Source organism: Cheilinus undulatus, linkage group 4, assembly GCF_018320785.1.
Source record: "Cheilinus undulatus linkage group 4, ASM1832078v1, whole genome shotgun sequence".
Taxonomy (NCBI): Eukaryota; Metazoa; Chordata; class Actinopteri; order Labriformes; family Labridae; genus Cheilinus; species Cheilinus undulatus.
In genome coordinates, this window is record NC_054868.1 from 7,537,111 (window position 1) to 7,552,884 (window position 15,774).

At 40.8% G+C, this 15,774-nt stretch overlaps 1 protein-coding gene across 1 annotated transcript in view; it reads left to right on the forward strand.

The window, feature by feature from the left end:
- LOC121508774 (VPS10 domain-containing receptor SorCS1) overlaps window positions 1-15,774 on the forward strand; it is a 330,036-nt gene that overhangs the window by 180,607 nt on the left and 133,655 nt on the right. The window contains exon 3 of the mRNA XM_041785854.1: window positions 5,274-5,373. Within this exon, the coding sequence (XP_041641788.1) occupies window positions 5,274-5,373 (100 nt within the window). The remainder of the gene's footprint in view (window positions 1-5,273; window positions 5,374-15,774) is intronic.

A 15,774-nucleotide genomic window follows, 5' to 3' on the forward strand; every position in this document is an offset into this window, starting at 1 on the left:
CAGTGGACAGAAGCTGTCAAACTTTTATAGTGAAATAGTTGGAAGCCCTGGTCAAGACTCATTTTTTTAATTATATGATTAAACTTGCCACACTTTTGTAAAAAAAAACTTGAGGCGTTTATGAGGTCCACCACTGATGTAGGACTAGAAGGCCTGGCCTACAGTCTCTGTCCCAGTTTATCCCAATGGTACTTGATGGGGTTGAGGTCAGGTTTTTGTATGGGTCAGACAAGTTCTTCCACACTGAACTCTTCAAAGCATGTCTTTATGGTCTCACTTTGTGCACTGGGGCACAGGGACTTAAACAAGCTGTTGCCACAAAGTTGGAAGCATAGAATTGTTCAAAATGTCTTGGGCCTTGTTCACACAGCAACTAAAACGATGTATATTTCTGTTTTGTTTTGAAAACATTTTCTGTAAACACGGGATAGTTTTAGGAAATGTCTGCGTAAGCATGGAACCACTGAAAACACTGTCTTATACGTAGAAGCCAAGCCTGTAAATGGCTGTAATGCTGCCAAGGAAATGCATTAAAAAGTAGTTAGGCAGGTAACAATCTCCCTGCTTCTGCCAAACCCAGACTCATCTGACTGCCAAACAGAGAGGCAGCAGAAGTCATGGTATCAAGATCTCATGGTAAAGCAGTACCTTGGTAACAAGTCATCTGGATGTCAGCTTTCATTAATCAACAGTTGCACATTAAATATTACAATATTACAATCTCAAAAACTTCAATCACGTAGGTGCCCCCATAGACTCACCCTCTCTTGCCACTTGTATCCACCATTTTCGTGCTATCAAGCCATGTGGAGCACAATACAATACAAGAACTTTATTCATCCCCGAAGGGAAATTCAATGATGGTTGCACAAGGGGTGATGGGAAGTAGTTCCCACTTCCCTTTGTCTTGCTCTGCTTCAACAAAAAACTACACCTTTTGCCCTGAAGACCTACCATTTGAAACTGTCACATGTCTGGGACCACACCTAGGTTCCTCTGTTCTCTTCAGTCTAACGATACTCTAGCATTTCTAGAGAAGTGTGATTTAACACTCCAGTGTTGGTAGTCTTTGCACCACTCCATCCGACACTTGACATCAGATGTGGTGATGTTAGGCTTGCATGCAGCCATGGAAGCCCATCCAATGAAGCTCCAGTTTTTACCATTTTTGTGCTTCCATTAATGCCAGTGGAAGTTCAGAACTCTTCAGCTATGGAGTCAGAAGAGTGTTGGTGACTTTCACACACCATGTACCTCAGCAGTCATCGGCTCCACTCTGTGATTTTAGGTGGTGTTCTGCTTCGTAGCTGTTGTTCCTAAACACATCCACTTGCTAATAAAATCACTTAAAGTGGACTATGAAATATCTCTCAGGGAAGAAATTATTACAAAGGTGGCATCCATCACAGCTTGAAGTCACTGAGCTCTTCAGAACAATCCCTTTTTATATCCCAAAGGTTGGCAACTGGAGAATTATTATTTAAAGTTAAAGCTGACATTTTTATCTGCCATAGAGCAAAAAGACAGAGTTTACTTGGAAAAAGGTGATCTCCTAGAAGAAATTTAAAAAATGCTGATACTACTCCCACATAAAACTGCTTTCAGATATCATAGCCTCTAATATTGTATGCAGCTTCATGAGTAGTTGTTATCTGTCATCCACCGCTGCTATTAATCTTTATGAAAGATTGTCCTTCCGATCATTAATCTGTAAGCAGAACAACAACACTTATGTGTTCTGTTTCTCTAATTTAGAAACACAGGTTTGCATAAAACAATTCATCATTTTATCACTGGACCATCTGCAAAAAAAAGGAGCAACAAAATAAGCACAGACACCTCTATGAAAGCATCAGAAAGGTCATTTTGAGTTGGATGCAAACTACTAGATACTGAAAAATGATGATATCCATACTGGATATGCCACCATATGAGATGTCATTCACTTGCAGAAACTACTGTCAGGTTAGTGGTTTTTCTTCTTTGAGTGGAAGGAAAAGAGCGGATATACTATATGTGTTCTGTGCTATCTTACGGAAAAAAATCTGTTCACTGATAAACAGTCAACTCGATTATTGAGTCTATCTTTTCTTCACCTCCAGACATATCTCCTTTTTCCTGCCCATATCAAACTTCCTTTTCTCTTGTTATCAATCCTTAAAGATGTCCTGATCAATACTGGACTTTCATTCCCTTTAGTATAAAATGTTGCCTGTCAGTCTTTTACATTTTCTCATGGATGCCCCAAAAACTTGATGCAGTTTATACATTTCATTTCTCATAATGAGGGAGAAGAGCTGCTGATTCAGCATTGTTGTCTGCTAGTAAACAAAAGTATGCCTGTGCTTATATCTATCCAGCCTCACTCAGAGTAAACAGAACCCTAACTCTTCTTAGAGCTCTGGATGATTTGTCTCAGCTCATTTGTCTTTCAGCTCCCAAATGACTATTCATTACTATTTTGTCTTTTTATGTCTATAAGACAGGGGCATCCAAACTTTTGCCACTGAGGGCCAAATGCAGATATGCGGATCGTGGGGCCGTTTTCCAATAAAAACGCCTTAAAGTATTAGAGTAAATCTAAGTAAGACATGCTCAGTTTGGCACAGATAGCCTAGCTATTAGGTCGTGCCCCCATGCATGTGGGCGGCCCTGGTTCAAGTCTGGCATGTGGCCTCTTTTCCCGAATCTCTCATTCCTGTTTGTGCCTTTATTAATTGTTGTCTTCTATAAAATAAAGTCATAAAACCCCCCAAAATACAGTGCTTGACAAATTTATTAGACCACCACCCAAAGTAAGGTTTATGCCACAGCTGCCCTAAATTAACAGCATTGGTAATTGCCAAAATCATTTTTTATGTTTCTGCAATGGTTAATACACCAATATGTAGAAGTTCTTTAACCCAAGTGATAATTTTACCAAAAAAAAAAAAAAAACCCTGAAAAAATAGTAAAGCACATTATTATTTCCTGATTAATATGTCAAATTATAGTTATTTACTTGCATTCCTGAAGAGAAAAGTGAGTTTTAGTGGTTGAATGTTATGCTTGATTCATTTCTGACTTCTCAGAGAAGCCCAGTGAGCCGGCTCAAATTTGGGTATAAAAAGAGTTTGAAATTCCTCATTCCTGTTCAAAATGGTAAAACGTGGAGAGCCAACTGAAAATGAAAGAGTCCGCATTAAAGCACCTCATGATGCTGGATGGTCTCTGAGACAAATAGGGAAAGACAGTGTGGTCAAGTATGCTTTGGAGTCAATTGCCGAGACTGGTACTTACAAAATGTGCCAAGGAAGAGGCAGGAAACCAAAGTTAACTGAAGCAGATGTCAGACACCTCAAGATTTGAAGTACTAGAGACAGAAGGAAGACCACTCCTGATCCTCAGGCAGAGATGAATGCTTCTAGATCAGAGTCTGAGAAAGTCTCCAGAATGACCATAAGCAGACGACTGACGGAACAAGGCTTAAAGGGAAGAATAGCTACTAAGAAGCCATTATTGAGGCCTGCAAACATCCAGAAATGCCTCCGATTTGCCAGGGAGCACAAACACTGGACAGTTGATGACTGGAAGAAGGTACTCTGGACGGATGAGTCCAAGTTTAAACTCTTCGAACAGCATCGTGGTGTTTATGTCCGCAGAAAAGCTAGAGAAGGTTTTGATGCCGGATGCACTGCACCCACAGTGAAACACGGTGGAGATTCTATTATGGTATGGGGTTCCATTTGTGGATATGGCGTGGGCAAATGAGTGAAAATGGAAGGTATCATGAACAAGAACGTCTAACCACAACATCTTAGTGCATCACAGAATCCCTTCTGGACTGAATCTGATTGGTTGTGGGTTCATATACCAACAAGACAATGACCCCAAGCATACTTCAAAGCTGTGCAGAGACTATTTGACCAAAAAAAGGAATTTGGAGTACTGGAACTGATGGACTGGCCAAGTCAAAGTCCAGATTTGAATCCTATTGAACAAATTTGGGATTTACTAGATTCAAAGATTGATTGCATAAAAGTTTCATCTGTAGCAAGTCTGTGGGAACAGCTAGAAACTATTTGGAACTCAATAACAAAAGAGACTGTGGAAAAGTACATAAAAACAATGGCAGCAAGAATGCAGGCTATTATCAAGGCCAAAGGAGGCCATACAAAATATGAAGCTTTTTGGTTATTATGTGTGAAAAAGGACTATTTAGTTGTTTAATTTTGTTATTTGCCAAATAAATAACAATAACATTTTTAGTTTTAAACAAGTTTTTGAAAGATTTCTAAAATATTTTTGTTTTCTCATTTTTATGACAGGTGGTCTAATAAATTTGTTAAGCACTGTATATCTTGGATATGCTTAAAGGGCTAGGTAATGGCTGAAAATTCACATAGACCATAGTTTTAAGGATTTTGAGAGGGCCAGCCAGATTTCAGGGGGCCCTGGTTGGCCCCATCCATCACTGGCTCTACCCCTGGAATGTCATTGGTGTTGCTATTTGCTACCATAATTCATCATGGCTTCATAAATCAAGATATTATCATTTTGGTTGGCAATACGTTTACTATTCACAGTGTTGTCCTAATTTAGTCCCAGAAAACACCATTAAATCTGACTTGTCAAAATGTTTGTCTACAGAATTAGCATGTGCTGAATCTAAGCAGTAGTTAAGCACAAGCTTTATGCTGTGATATGGGCTATATTTCATTTAATCTAGAGAATTTGCTGAGGGCCAATCAAAAATGGACCGCGGGCCACATCTGGCAACCGGGCCATAGTTTGGACACCCCTGCTTTATGAGAAGAAAAGTACCATTGCAGACATGGAGACCAACTATCTGGAGGTCGGTTGAAACAGCTTCAGCAACACATTTAAAATCATATGAAATGTTTCTTAATTATGTCTGTATGTTTGTTCTACACTTCTGTCTAATAATCCCTCATCAGTGTCTCTGTTAATACTGTTTAAATGGAATAAAAATTTAACAAAGAGGTACTTTCTGCTAAATATGCACCAGTGCTGTGATCCAGAGTACCCACTAACATTCATTGATAGCTCCATGCTGTATTTTTTGTGTGCACTAGTGACGGTACTTGCCACAGTGACAGCAGAGAGTTGCCCCGCTCCCCCCTTGGCGTGCGTCTCTCCATACTGAGAACAAAAGAGCCTTAATAACATCAGTGTTCTCTCCCCCCTCACTCCAAATTCTCTGGAGGGGGGTTTTAATTGCAACAAGTAATAATTCATCAAGTGCTCATTGGACCTTTCTGATTAAATTTCAGGTCAACTGACTACGGAGCAACGTACCAGAAGTTGAACGACAAAGTGGGATTGAAGACAATACTCAGCTACCTGTACGTGAGCCCCAACAACAAGAGAAAGGTAAAGCTCATTTGCTCTTTGCATTGATCATTTGAGCTATTTTTGTTGCCCGCTCACCAATGGTCTGATACACAGTATGCAAAATCAAATAGGTCAGTGTATTGCTTTCTGACTCATCTCCGTCCGTTTGATGTTTGACATTTTCCACAGTGTCAGGAAGGTGCTTTGAACAGAAGCTCTCTTATTCACATGTTGAATTTATAGAGACAGTTAGCTGGCAGCAGAGAAAATGCTCTTCAATTTGCCAAATGAGGAGCTTGGCTATTATGTCTCCTTTTTGTTCTCCATCCAGACTGAATCAATTTTAAGCTAGACGGGGGAAAAGAGGGTTGGTTTCATATTTGAGCCATTCCTTCAGGCGGTGATCCTGCATTTTTCTCAGTCCGGGTCAATTAAGTCTAACAACCATCTGTCTCAGATCACTTTAAACACCACCTTTCAACACTTACACTACAATCAGTGAAGGTCAGTTCCTTTGAGTGAATTCTTGTCTAATGAAGAACCAAAACACAACCTGGATCTGCTCAGCTGTTCTTACAGGGTTCAGGACTTCCTTGAAGTCTGTTTTACAAGCTGTACCAATGAAAGCGGGTACTTGTAAGGAAACAAACACACCATTGTGTCTGTGCTTAGTTATCAGCAAAGGAGAAGGAGTTTTAAGTAGGTAGAATACACAAAAGAATGAGTTTTTGTTATGTAAGACAAAGTTCATTGAGTGTCATATTGACTGACTGCAGCTGTACTGGGCTTCACCATTAAGGCAGCTGGACAACTGCACAGGGGCCCAAGGACTGTTGAGAAGAGTTCTGCATGGGTCCAGTGTTGAAAACCCACATCAGGCCACAGCCATAGAGATCAGCACCTAAACCTTGCCCGCAATTATCAAGAGGCATCTGTTGCACACTTCTACAATGGGGTGACCTCGACCCTGTGGCAGGAAGTGCTGTACTGTTGTTGTTTTTTTTCCTTAGTTTGTGGTGTTGTCTTAAATTTTATCCCCCTAAACCCTAACCCTAGGGTTCAGGTGCCTAACCCTAATCTTAGGGTTCGGGTGCTTAACTCTAACTGTCTTTGGGTTTTCCTTAAGTTATGGTGTGTTAAATCCAAATTTGTCGTCCTCAATAAATTTTCAATTTTTAATCATAAAATCTGCTCTTGTGGAAAATAGCTGCTTACCGTAACCTCTCACAGTAAGCAGAAAATACACGTCATTCAGTACATCATTCTGTTTCCAGCTTGGGTAATGTCTATCACTCCCCACCCCACAGCTACGGTCGCCCTATTGTACAGGTGTGAAGCAGATGAGCCCAAAACACCCAAATGTGTAGGACTGTAGCCAGGTCCTCATGCAATTATCTAACCTGGCACACCAGATGACTGTTGATATATCCATTATATGGGAAACATTTCACATTTGCCAGGGAAACTTCCCATTCAATGTGTTAAGGAAGGGCAGAACTTTAAAAAAAAAAAACTCAGAAGGAGATTGGAGATTGTTCTGACTGACAAGACAAAATGAGAAAGTAGGCATGTGTTCTTCGAATGAGTTGTACGAGTACAGCAGGCAGGCTTCTTGAATAGTCGAGCTAGTAGGTGGATAAAACTCATGCCAGGGCTAGTTGAGACTCGGGAGAGGAGGAAAACCAGGAAAGGCTTTCAGTTTGTTTTTTTACTAATCCTTCAATAAAGAAATGCTGTCCAGACCTCGTAAATATTGCCTCTGTAGCTATATCTGAGCTAATCACTACACTGGTGGCAGCCATTGTATATATCGGCTTCTTGTACAACTAAACCCTGCCTGTAACTATATCAAAATTAAGGAGAAGAGCTGCAACATCTTTTCTGCCATGAAAAAAATTCAATGCTGATCTTTTCTCTTGTTTTCATAAGGAAATGTGGTCAAGTTCTGATTAAAATGTCGCTCTGCTATGGCTGCATCCGAGCGAAAAGCTACACAGGTGGCAGGCATTGCTATTGGCTTTAATTCAACCAAATCCCACCTCTAGTTACCGCCTCATATGACCGCAAATAACATTATTTGGTCCAGTCTGTTCTCACAACTGGCATTCATTTCAGACACATGACCCCAGATCACATTGCCTACCCGACCCACTGCAGGACTGTAGCAGGTCCAGAGCAGATTGTAAAGTTGAACCAATAGAGGACCCTTATTTAACTGGTTTGATTCTTTCATAATCTTGACCTTGTGAGGCTACACTCTGAAACAACACTTCCAAAACACAAGATAAGAAATCAAAGTCTCTGCTATGAGAAAACCTGTTGATGGATATGACATTGCAAACAGCCTGCATAAGACCCCACAATTTCCCCACCTCTCCAAGTTGATGCATGTAATTTCTGTAGAAGGTGTTGCCTCCCATGATCAGTGTGGAAGACAGGTTTTGAATTGTTTGCTCTTTTTCTGCTCTGGATGTCTGCTGTATAACATGTCAAAGATGAAGTGTGAAAGCTAAATTAACTGCACTTACATCGAGCCTGTCTATACTGAGGAGCACTCAACTTTACACCACATTTCACCTACATTCAATGCTGAATATAGCACCGTTCAAAGGGGCCAATTTTCCTGCAGGGATCTATCAAGCTCATTCATGCACAGAAGCCTTTACCATCAGTACGTGTTGTGTTCAGTATCTTGCTGATGGAGATGTTGACCTGTTATCTGCAGAAGGTGTGGACTAAAAACCAGCCTTCTCATTCCCCCCATGAGAGAAAGCTTAGTGAATCAGCCTTGATTCAATACACATTTGTTTTGTTCATTTTACACTTTAATGAATGAATTATAGTCAAATGCCTTTTTAATGGAATCTGGTTCACTCTTTTTTTCCCACCATTTTTTCTGTTTTCTCAAGATATGACCCAAGGTTTGAGATTACAGTGGTCAAATAACTCCAACACTGTAGACAGTTTCACTCAGAATACTGTTGAATTTAAACTTTGGGATTTACAGTGACCTATGACCTCAAAAATGCAATCTGATCATCCACAAGCACAAGTATAGATTTGTGCCTAATTTGAAAAAATAACTAAAAAAATTGTGTTTGCACAATTTGAGATTTGTGATTTGGCCTTTGACCTCCAAAATCTTGCTATAGTGTTCACAGACAATGGATGAACATGAGGCTCACTGACCTTGAGCTTTGACCTATGACATTCAAATTAAGATCTATTTATCCTTGAGTCAGAGTGAACATGTAAGCAAAATATGAAAAAAAAAATTCAAACATTTTTGAGCCAATTGGTCCAGATGGGCTGTTAAACAGATGAACAGCACAGGCTTCGGCCCTGGCTGCTGCTGACATGGAGGCATAGAAAGAAAAAGTAGAGAAGCTACTAACACAGATTATTACATTTTTATCATTGCCACATGTAGTGTGACATTTTCACAGTACCACCAAGAGAGCAGAGAACATACTGGTGAACATCCGTCCATCCTGTCAGACAGCCATTCATTTAATCCCTCACTCATTTCTGGAGAATTCACAGCTTGTGCAATGTCAGAAGAAAAAGCAGAGTGACCCTGATGCCCCTTTATGATTGCCACTGAATAGCATCAGTTGACTTGAAATACAATAAAGGAGGCTGAGTGAGGTATGAATGTCTCCTGCTGTTTTTTGTTGCCCTTGAATGTAGACTGAATTGACAGTGTATGTTCTGTTGACCCTTTGCTTGATTTCAAGCTTTTTCTATTAAGGCATAACCACAGAGGAGTCAAAAGGCAGTGACTCAGGAAAACCTGCTTGCTCAAAAACACCAGGGCAAACTTTGAACAAGTGGAACAAGTGAGCAGCAAACCGATGAAGACCTGCAAACAACTTGACGGGCTGTTAATATCTTTTCACACACTCAGGGACACAGAAAAACACTCAGACACACTCTCACAAACACACAGAGGTTACAAACAGAAAAACTCAAGTATAGCAGCAGGCTCTCCGAGACAAACACAGGGCTCTGAAAAACTATTTGCCCACTTCCTGATTTCATCCTCTCTTTTTTCTTTCATATGTCACACCTATATTTTTCAGATTTTTAGACAAAGATAACCTGTGTAAATACAAATGCTCTTTTTAAATGATGATTTCATTTAGTAAGGGAAAAGACCATCCAAACCTACCTGGTCCTATGTGAAAGTTCAGTTTTTATTCATATGATATATTCAGATCAAGATTTCTCCTGACAGAATGGGTGTAACTGAGGCAGGTTTGTAGGCCGCCATGCTCACATACTCCTCTTCAGTTCAACCCACAAATTTGCTGTAGAACTGAGATTAGGGTTTTGTGATGGCCACTCTAAAACATCAACTTTGTTGTCCTTAAGCTACTTTATCACTAATTTGGTGGTATGCTTAGGGTCATTGTCCATCTGGAACACCTATTTGCGCCCAAGCTTTAACTTCCTGGATGATGTCTTGATATGTTGCTTCAATATTCCTAGATAATGTTTTTTCCTCAGGATGTTATCTATTTTGTACCAGTCCCTGCTGCAGCAAAGCACCCCCACAAAAGGATGCTGCCACCCTCACACTTCACAGCTGTGATGGTGTTCTCAGGCTTGTAAGCGTCCCCCTTTTACCTCCAAATGCAACGATGGTCATTACATTCACATCTTATCTGAACCACGCCAGAGTCCACTTGAGTCATACCCGAAACCACCTCCCCAAGAGGGCTAAAATGAACCAGACTTTGGGCTCAAGTGCACTGAAATCTGGTACTGGGCCCCTAGTGTGAAAGCCACATTAGTTTAGCTGGCCAACCCTTGTGGCAGGTGTTTTTGTTTTCTGTTTCCTTGTGCATTCCAGGAAAGGGTTGGTCTGGTTGGACTTGTTGCTGGTTTTCTGAGTGTATGCCCGATCCATCCCCATCTTCTCTTTCTGATTTAATTTTCTACTGTTAGTTGCTGGGTCTTCTTCCAGAGATCGACGTTGCTGATCTTGTCTAGTCAGTGATTTTTGGAGGATCCGTCTCACCCCCAATTTCCATATACAGCGTGCGTGCCGCGGAACACCGGCAAATCGTACTGCGGAGCACTTCGCTCCCTATCTAGTCTATCAGAGCATTTCCATAGCCGGCGCTCCAGACAGGCAGTGGCGCGTGCCTGGAGCGGGACTTGGCTCCACTTCATTTCAGATACGCTGCAGGTCTATTTCAGCGCTGGCTGCTGCCAAACCTTGTAACTTCACTGTCGTTCAGAAAGCACCAACGATGGAAGTCACAAGCGTAAAACATCCGGTTCTTTCAAAATAAAACACAATGCACAGACTCCTGATCATAAATCATCACTATATCAACATTACATCTCATCCTGCAGTGACAGCAATGGGTCACCCAGAGGTCAGTGTGTCACAGAGCTACAATGGCGCCATTGACGAGGAAAAGTTCACTTTTGGGGATATTTAGCCAAAGACTTTTGCATAAAACCACAGATCCTTCAATCAAACATTAACCTTTTAACTCACTCAGTGGAGGAAACAATAATATCATGGACTTATATGGGAAAGGATGATAAATTAACCCCAAATGGTAAAATAGTCTGCTGTTGACATGCTATTCCTGCGTGAACTCGCAGTTCTCCCGTGATCTCTTCCTGCTGATCAGGGCTTGCGCGCTCTAGACTCACTTCCAGTGGACGAGGTCGCTCACCTTTCGGTCGGAGAGCAAACCGGCGGTGCTTCGGTGTGTGGCATGCACGCTGTATATGGAAATTCGGGATCAGGCTGCTGCTAATGAATGTCTGAACCGTGTTGATGGTGGTCTTTGTCATCCTTCTTTTCTCTGAAACATGCAGCAGCACTGACTTTATGTTGGAATTGTAGATGTTTGTGGGCTGTGAGATCTCCCTGGAGCAAATCAAATACTTTGCTGGCTTTGCCAATTCTTGCTTTTTTTTTAATTGGGATTTGTAAATTTATGGCAATTTGTTCATAATTAGCAATTGCTTTGGAATTCTGTTTCCACTCTGTCCAGAGGTTTTTACCAGAGAAAAACAACTTTGTAACATCCACTATGGTGCAGCCCAGTGCTGTGCATTATCCTGTGTGGACAGTAAACATTTGGAACAAATGGTATGACAATCCATGCAGTCATTGTTCAAATAATTCACTCTGGAATGAGTGACTGTATACAGATGGTGGACCAGTGGCATTATCTATTGTGCTTGTGTGGCAGAAATCGACTACAAGTAAACAGAAAGAAAGGTGTACACAGGCATGGATGAAGGAACTTTCTCCACAGACTCTAATTCCCACACGCCTGCAGTGAATTCCAAGCACGCTCACCATCACGCTCACACATTTGTGAGGGAGAATGCAGGTCCGTCGCTCTTGCTGTCACCCCCGGCATGGCGCCATGTGACCGCTGCTGGTGGCAGACAAAAGCCCCTCTCTTCACCCAGTAGTGGAAGTAAATCAGGCCTCTGTGGCTGTGGGCGATAGAGGGAGCGGAGCATCGAAGTAGAAGGAGGGAGTAAGAAAAATAGCGCAGAGAATGAAAGCCAGAGAGAGGAGGTGATTCGTGAGAGGGAAGGAGACAACAAATAAACTGACAGAGCAAGTGATACGGAAGATCGGAGAGGTGAGGGGAGAAGGAAACAGCAAACAGATAAAAAAGGAGAAAGCCCAAGGGTCAGCCATGTGGTAAACAGACACAGCAATTACATCCATTTTCATATTGTGGTTCAAAGTGAGTCTGCACATGAGAGTACACAACTGGAGCACACATTAGGGGGATGATTTGGGGGGTTCGTCTGAGATTTTTTTGTGAGAGCGCATTATTACAGTAAATGGCTGGGGATGGTGAGTGCTGTGAAAAAAGGCCCTCACACATCTACAAATGGGTTTTGTCTCTAATGGTTTGAAAACAAAGAGGTGTTTTTTCATATGATAGGTATGAGTGACAGATGGATTCTGCTACTGTGCAAGATCTCTTTAAGGAATACATAACTGAACTACTTTTCTCATGAATGTGTTGACTAAAACAGCAATCCCTGGGCTTTAGTGTTTTCACAGCAACAACTGTGTTTGCGCCTGTCTGTCTGCGTGTGCATGCACGTGTTTGTATGCTCAGTGTCTGGAAACAATTACGGCCTTGTGTGGCTCAGACAGCAACAACAGGCAGGTGGGTGGAATATGAATTCACCTCAGATGAGACCTCTCCCACTGTCAGCCTTCAAAGACTTTTGTTTATTGTTTCACTTTCGGATTCAAGCTCCGACTTTAAAAGTGAACTCCAATATTTCACATCCCTGAACTGTCCTGAAAATGACAGAAAAGTCGAGCAGGAAGAAAGCAGAACCAGAAAACAGGGGGAGGGTTAGACCTGTATGATGATGCAAAAACTCAAAGGAGCATTGCATATTATAGTATTTTTGATATTAGAAATTAGACAAAGATAACCTGAGTAAATTCTAAACACTTTTTAACTGATGGGAAAATAGCATCCAAACCTACCTGGTTAATCTCCTGGCTCTACCTATCAGATTTCTGACTTTGACTAAGCCACTCCACAGTCTTTATTTTGTTTTTTACACCACATTCAAAATTATTATGCATATATCTACACTGCCTGGCCAAAAAATAAAAGGTCACACACTCTAATATTTCGTTGGACCGCCTTTAGCTTTGATTACAGCATGCATTTATTTCCATCCAGTGTTGCATGAATTTTAATATTGTTAATGGGAGAGTCTGACCACTGTGCAAAGCCTTCTCCAGCACATCCCAAAGATTCCCAATGCAAAGAATACCTCTGTGTCATTGGCTGCTATGGGCATAAAAGGGGGAAAACTCATGGAGTGGCCCCCATCCTCCCCTGACCTCAACCCTATTAAGAACCTTTGGAGCATCCTCAAGCTAAAGATCTATGAGTGTGGGTGGCAGCTCACATCAAAACTGCAGCTCTGGGAGGATATTCTGACATCCTGCAAATAAATTCAAGTAGAAACTCTCAAAAAAACTCACAAGTTCAGTGAATGCAAGAATTTTGAAGGTGATATCAAAGAAGGGGTACTTTGTTAACATGTAACTTGGCCTGTTAATATGGTTTTGATTAAAATAGCTTTTGATTTCAGTAAATATGACCTCCTAATGCTGCAAATTCAATGAATGACCATTTTCAGTTCTTTACAACCTATAAAATGTTTTAAAACTTTGTTGTGCATAATAATGTGGAACAGTGTATTTTAAGTTTTTTAATTTGGAAAAAAAAAGTTATCATTAGGAGGTTTGTTTAATAAAATTTGAAATATGCTCTAATGGTTGATGACTTGAAAATTACACTGACTGTCATTCGCATTGAATATTTAGGAAAATCAGAGAAAAATATCATTTGAATAATAATTTGGAATGTATAATAGACCCATTACAACTGGATGTTGTTTTTGAGGTCAGTTGTGTAGTTTATCCCAGTTTTGGTGTGTTATGTGCAGCGTTATCTCTCTCTCTCTCTCTCTCTGGTCATGTACATGCAGATGGAAACAGGTGCTCACCTGAGTGATGATTGTGCATTCATTATAGTGTCAACCTGCCAGTATCTAGGCCTTCTACCTTTTTTTGGGTACTCAGAAGTGAGACAAAGTGATTTATTTTTCTAATAAATTAGAAATACAGCAAAATCTGACTATGAAAATTATTTACAAGAAATCTGATTAGAGAAAAAAAACAGACAAAAATAGCCTGCCAGGAGGTCTAGCTTTGTAAAAGTTTGGTAATAAATTTGTCTGATGTTGCTTTTCAGGTTTGGTGCATGGAATACTGTTTTTTGGAAACTGGTGTCTTGGCAGCGGGTGCTAAAAGATGGGGTTTTCACAGCTCTCTGAAGCTAGACCAGTGAGTTTAGTGGGGCGTGCTTACTTTGTGAATCAGTCTGTGAAGCACTGATATGGAGCAGCCTCCTGCACGGTTCTGGTGGTTTCCTCAGGTGCTGGGTCTGGCTGTGTAATACAAAGTTTACTGAGGTTTACATCAACTTGTAGCTGGTGTATTTGGTTGGTTGGAAGTTGTCTCCTCTGCCTGAGCAGAGGTCTTTGTTTAAATTAAATATTTTATAACTGTTAATAGCTCTGGTCTTACTGTTGGTGAGCAAGTCAACCTTTGTCTGGAGTTCTTTGGTTCATTGGGCATATTGAATCAGTGGTGGAGCTCTTCTGTAAGGGAATTGCTCCACATACCTATTCAGCTTAGCATATCAATGCACAAGTAGAGTAGAGGAAGTCAGAACACAAAGAGGATAAGTTCTTTCTTTTCTTACGAGCAGAACACAAACAGCTCTCTGAATCAAAAAAATACACTCCCTTTCATTTGAGTTGTTATGAGTTTGTTGACACAATATGGCAGAGTCATCTGCTCCATTTTAAAAGTGTAACATATGGACAATTTTGGTACCAGTTTCCTTCAAATATGTATTTTTATTTTTAAAGAGAGGTTCAGACTTTCCTGGAAGTTAACAACTACTCCAAAATAGACTGAAAATATTTAATAGAAAGCCATATTTCCTTTCTGCAGAATATTCAGTTAGGAAGATAAACAGCCCAGTTACACTTCTGTATTGGGATTTTCAAAGTAAAAGCCCATTTTAGCAAAAAATCACCTAGAATGATTTGCTTCTGTTATCCCCAGCTCAGTTTTACTATAACTCAAGTCACTGGTAGTGAGGTTTATTGTGATAAAAGCAAGCAAGGATTTGCAATAACTGGCCCAAGTAAATAAAAAGGCAGATTTTAAGTGAGGATTTTATTTATTTTGGGAAAAATGCCACCAAAACCTACCTGGCCTCAAGTGAAAAGGTTATTTCCCCCTGCACCTAATAACCAGTTGTGCTGTCTTCAGCTGGAACAGTGCCAAGCATGTGTTTGTGATGACTGGCAATGAGTCTTTGACATCACTGGGGAAGAGTTTAAGCCCACTCTTCGTCTTAATCCAGCCACATTGGAGGGTTTTTCCATCATTAACAGTCTGTTTAAGGTCATGCCACAGCATCTCAATCTGATTTGTCTAGACTTTGACTTGGTCACTCCAAAACCTTCATTTCAGCCAATAATCTCACGTTGAAGTTTGTTTAAGCATTTATTATGCAACATAATATGTTTGCCGTCAGGCTCCGACTTAATCCCTCCTCACAGATTTTACATACAGAATTTGAGGAGTGATAGGATAACAGCTTAAACCCCCCCACTCTGAGTCAGCGGGTGGATGCTGGGGTGGAGGTGGGTTGAAGGCGAGATCACAGCGTTGATTCAGGCTCAGCGTTGCAGCCAAGGAAGAGAAGGAAAGGAGAGGAAATCTTGCAGCTTAAAAAGCCCACTAGTTTAGGAGAATGTGAGTTATGTGATTTGATTAGGATGCATGTCAGGTGTGAATGATTGTGCTCAAGATTACTGACAGAGCTAACT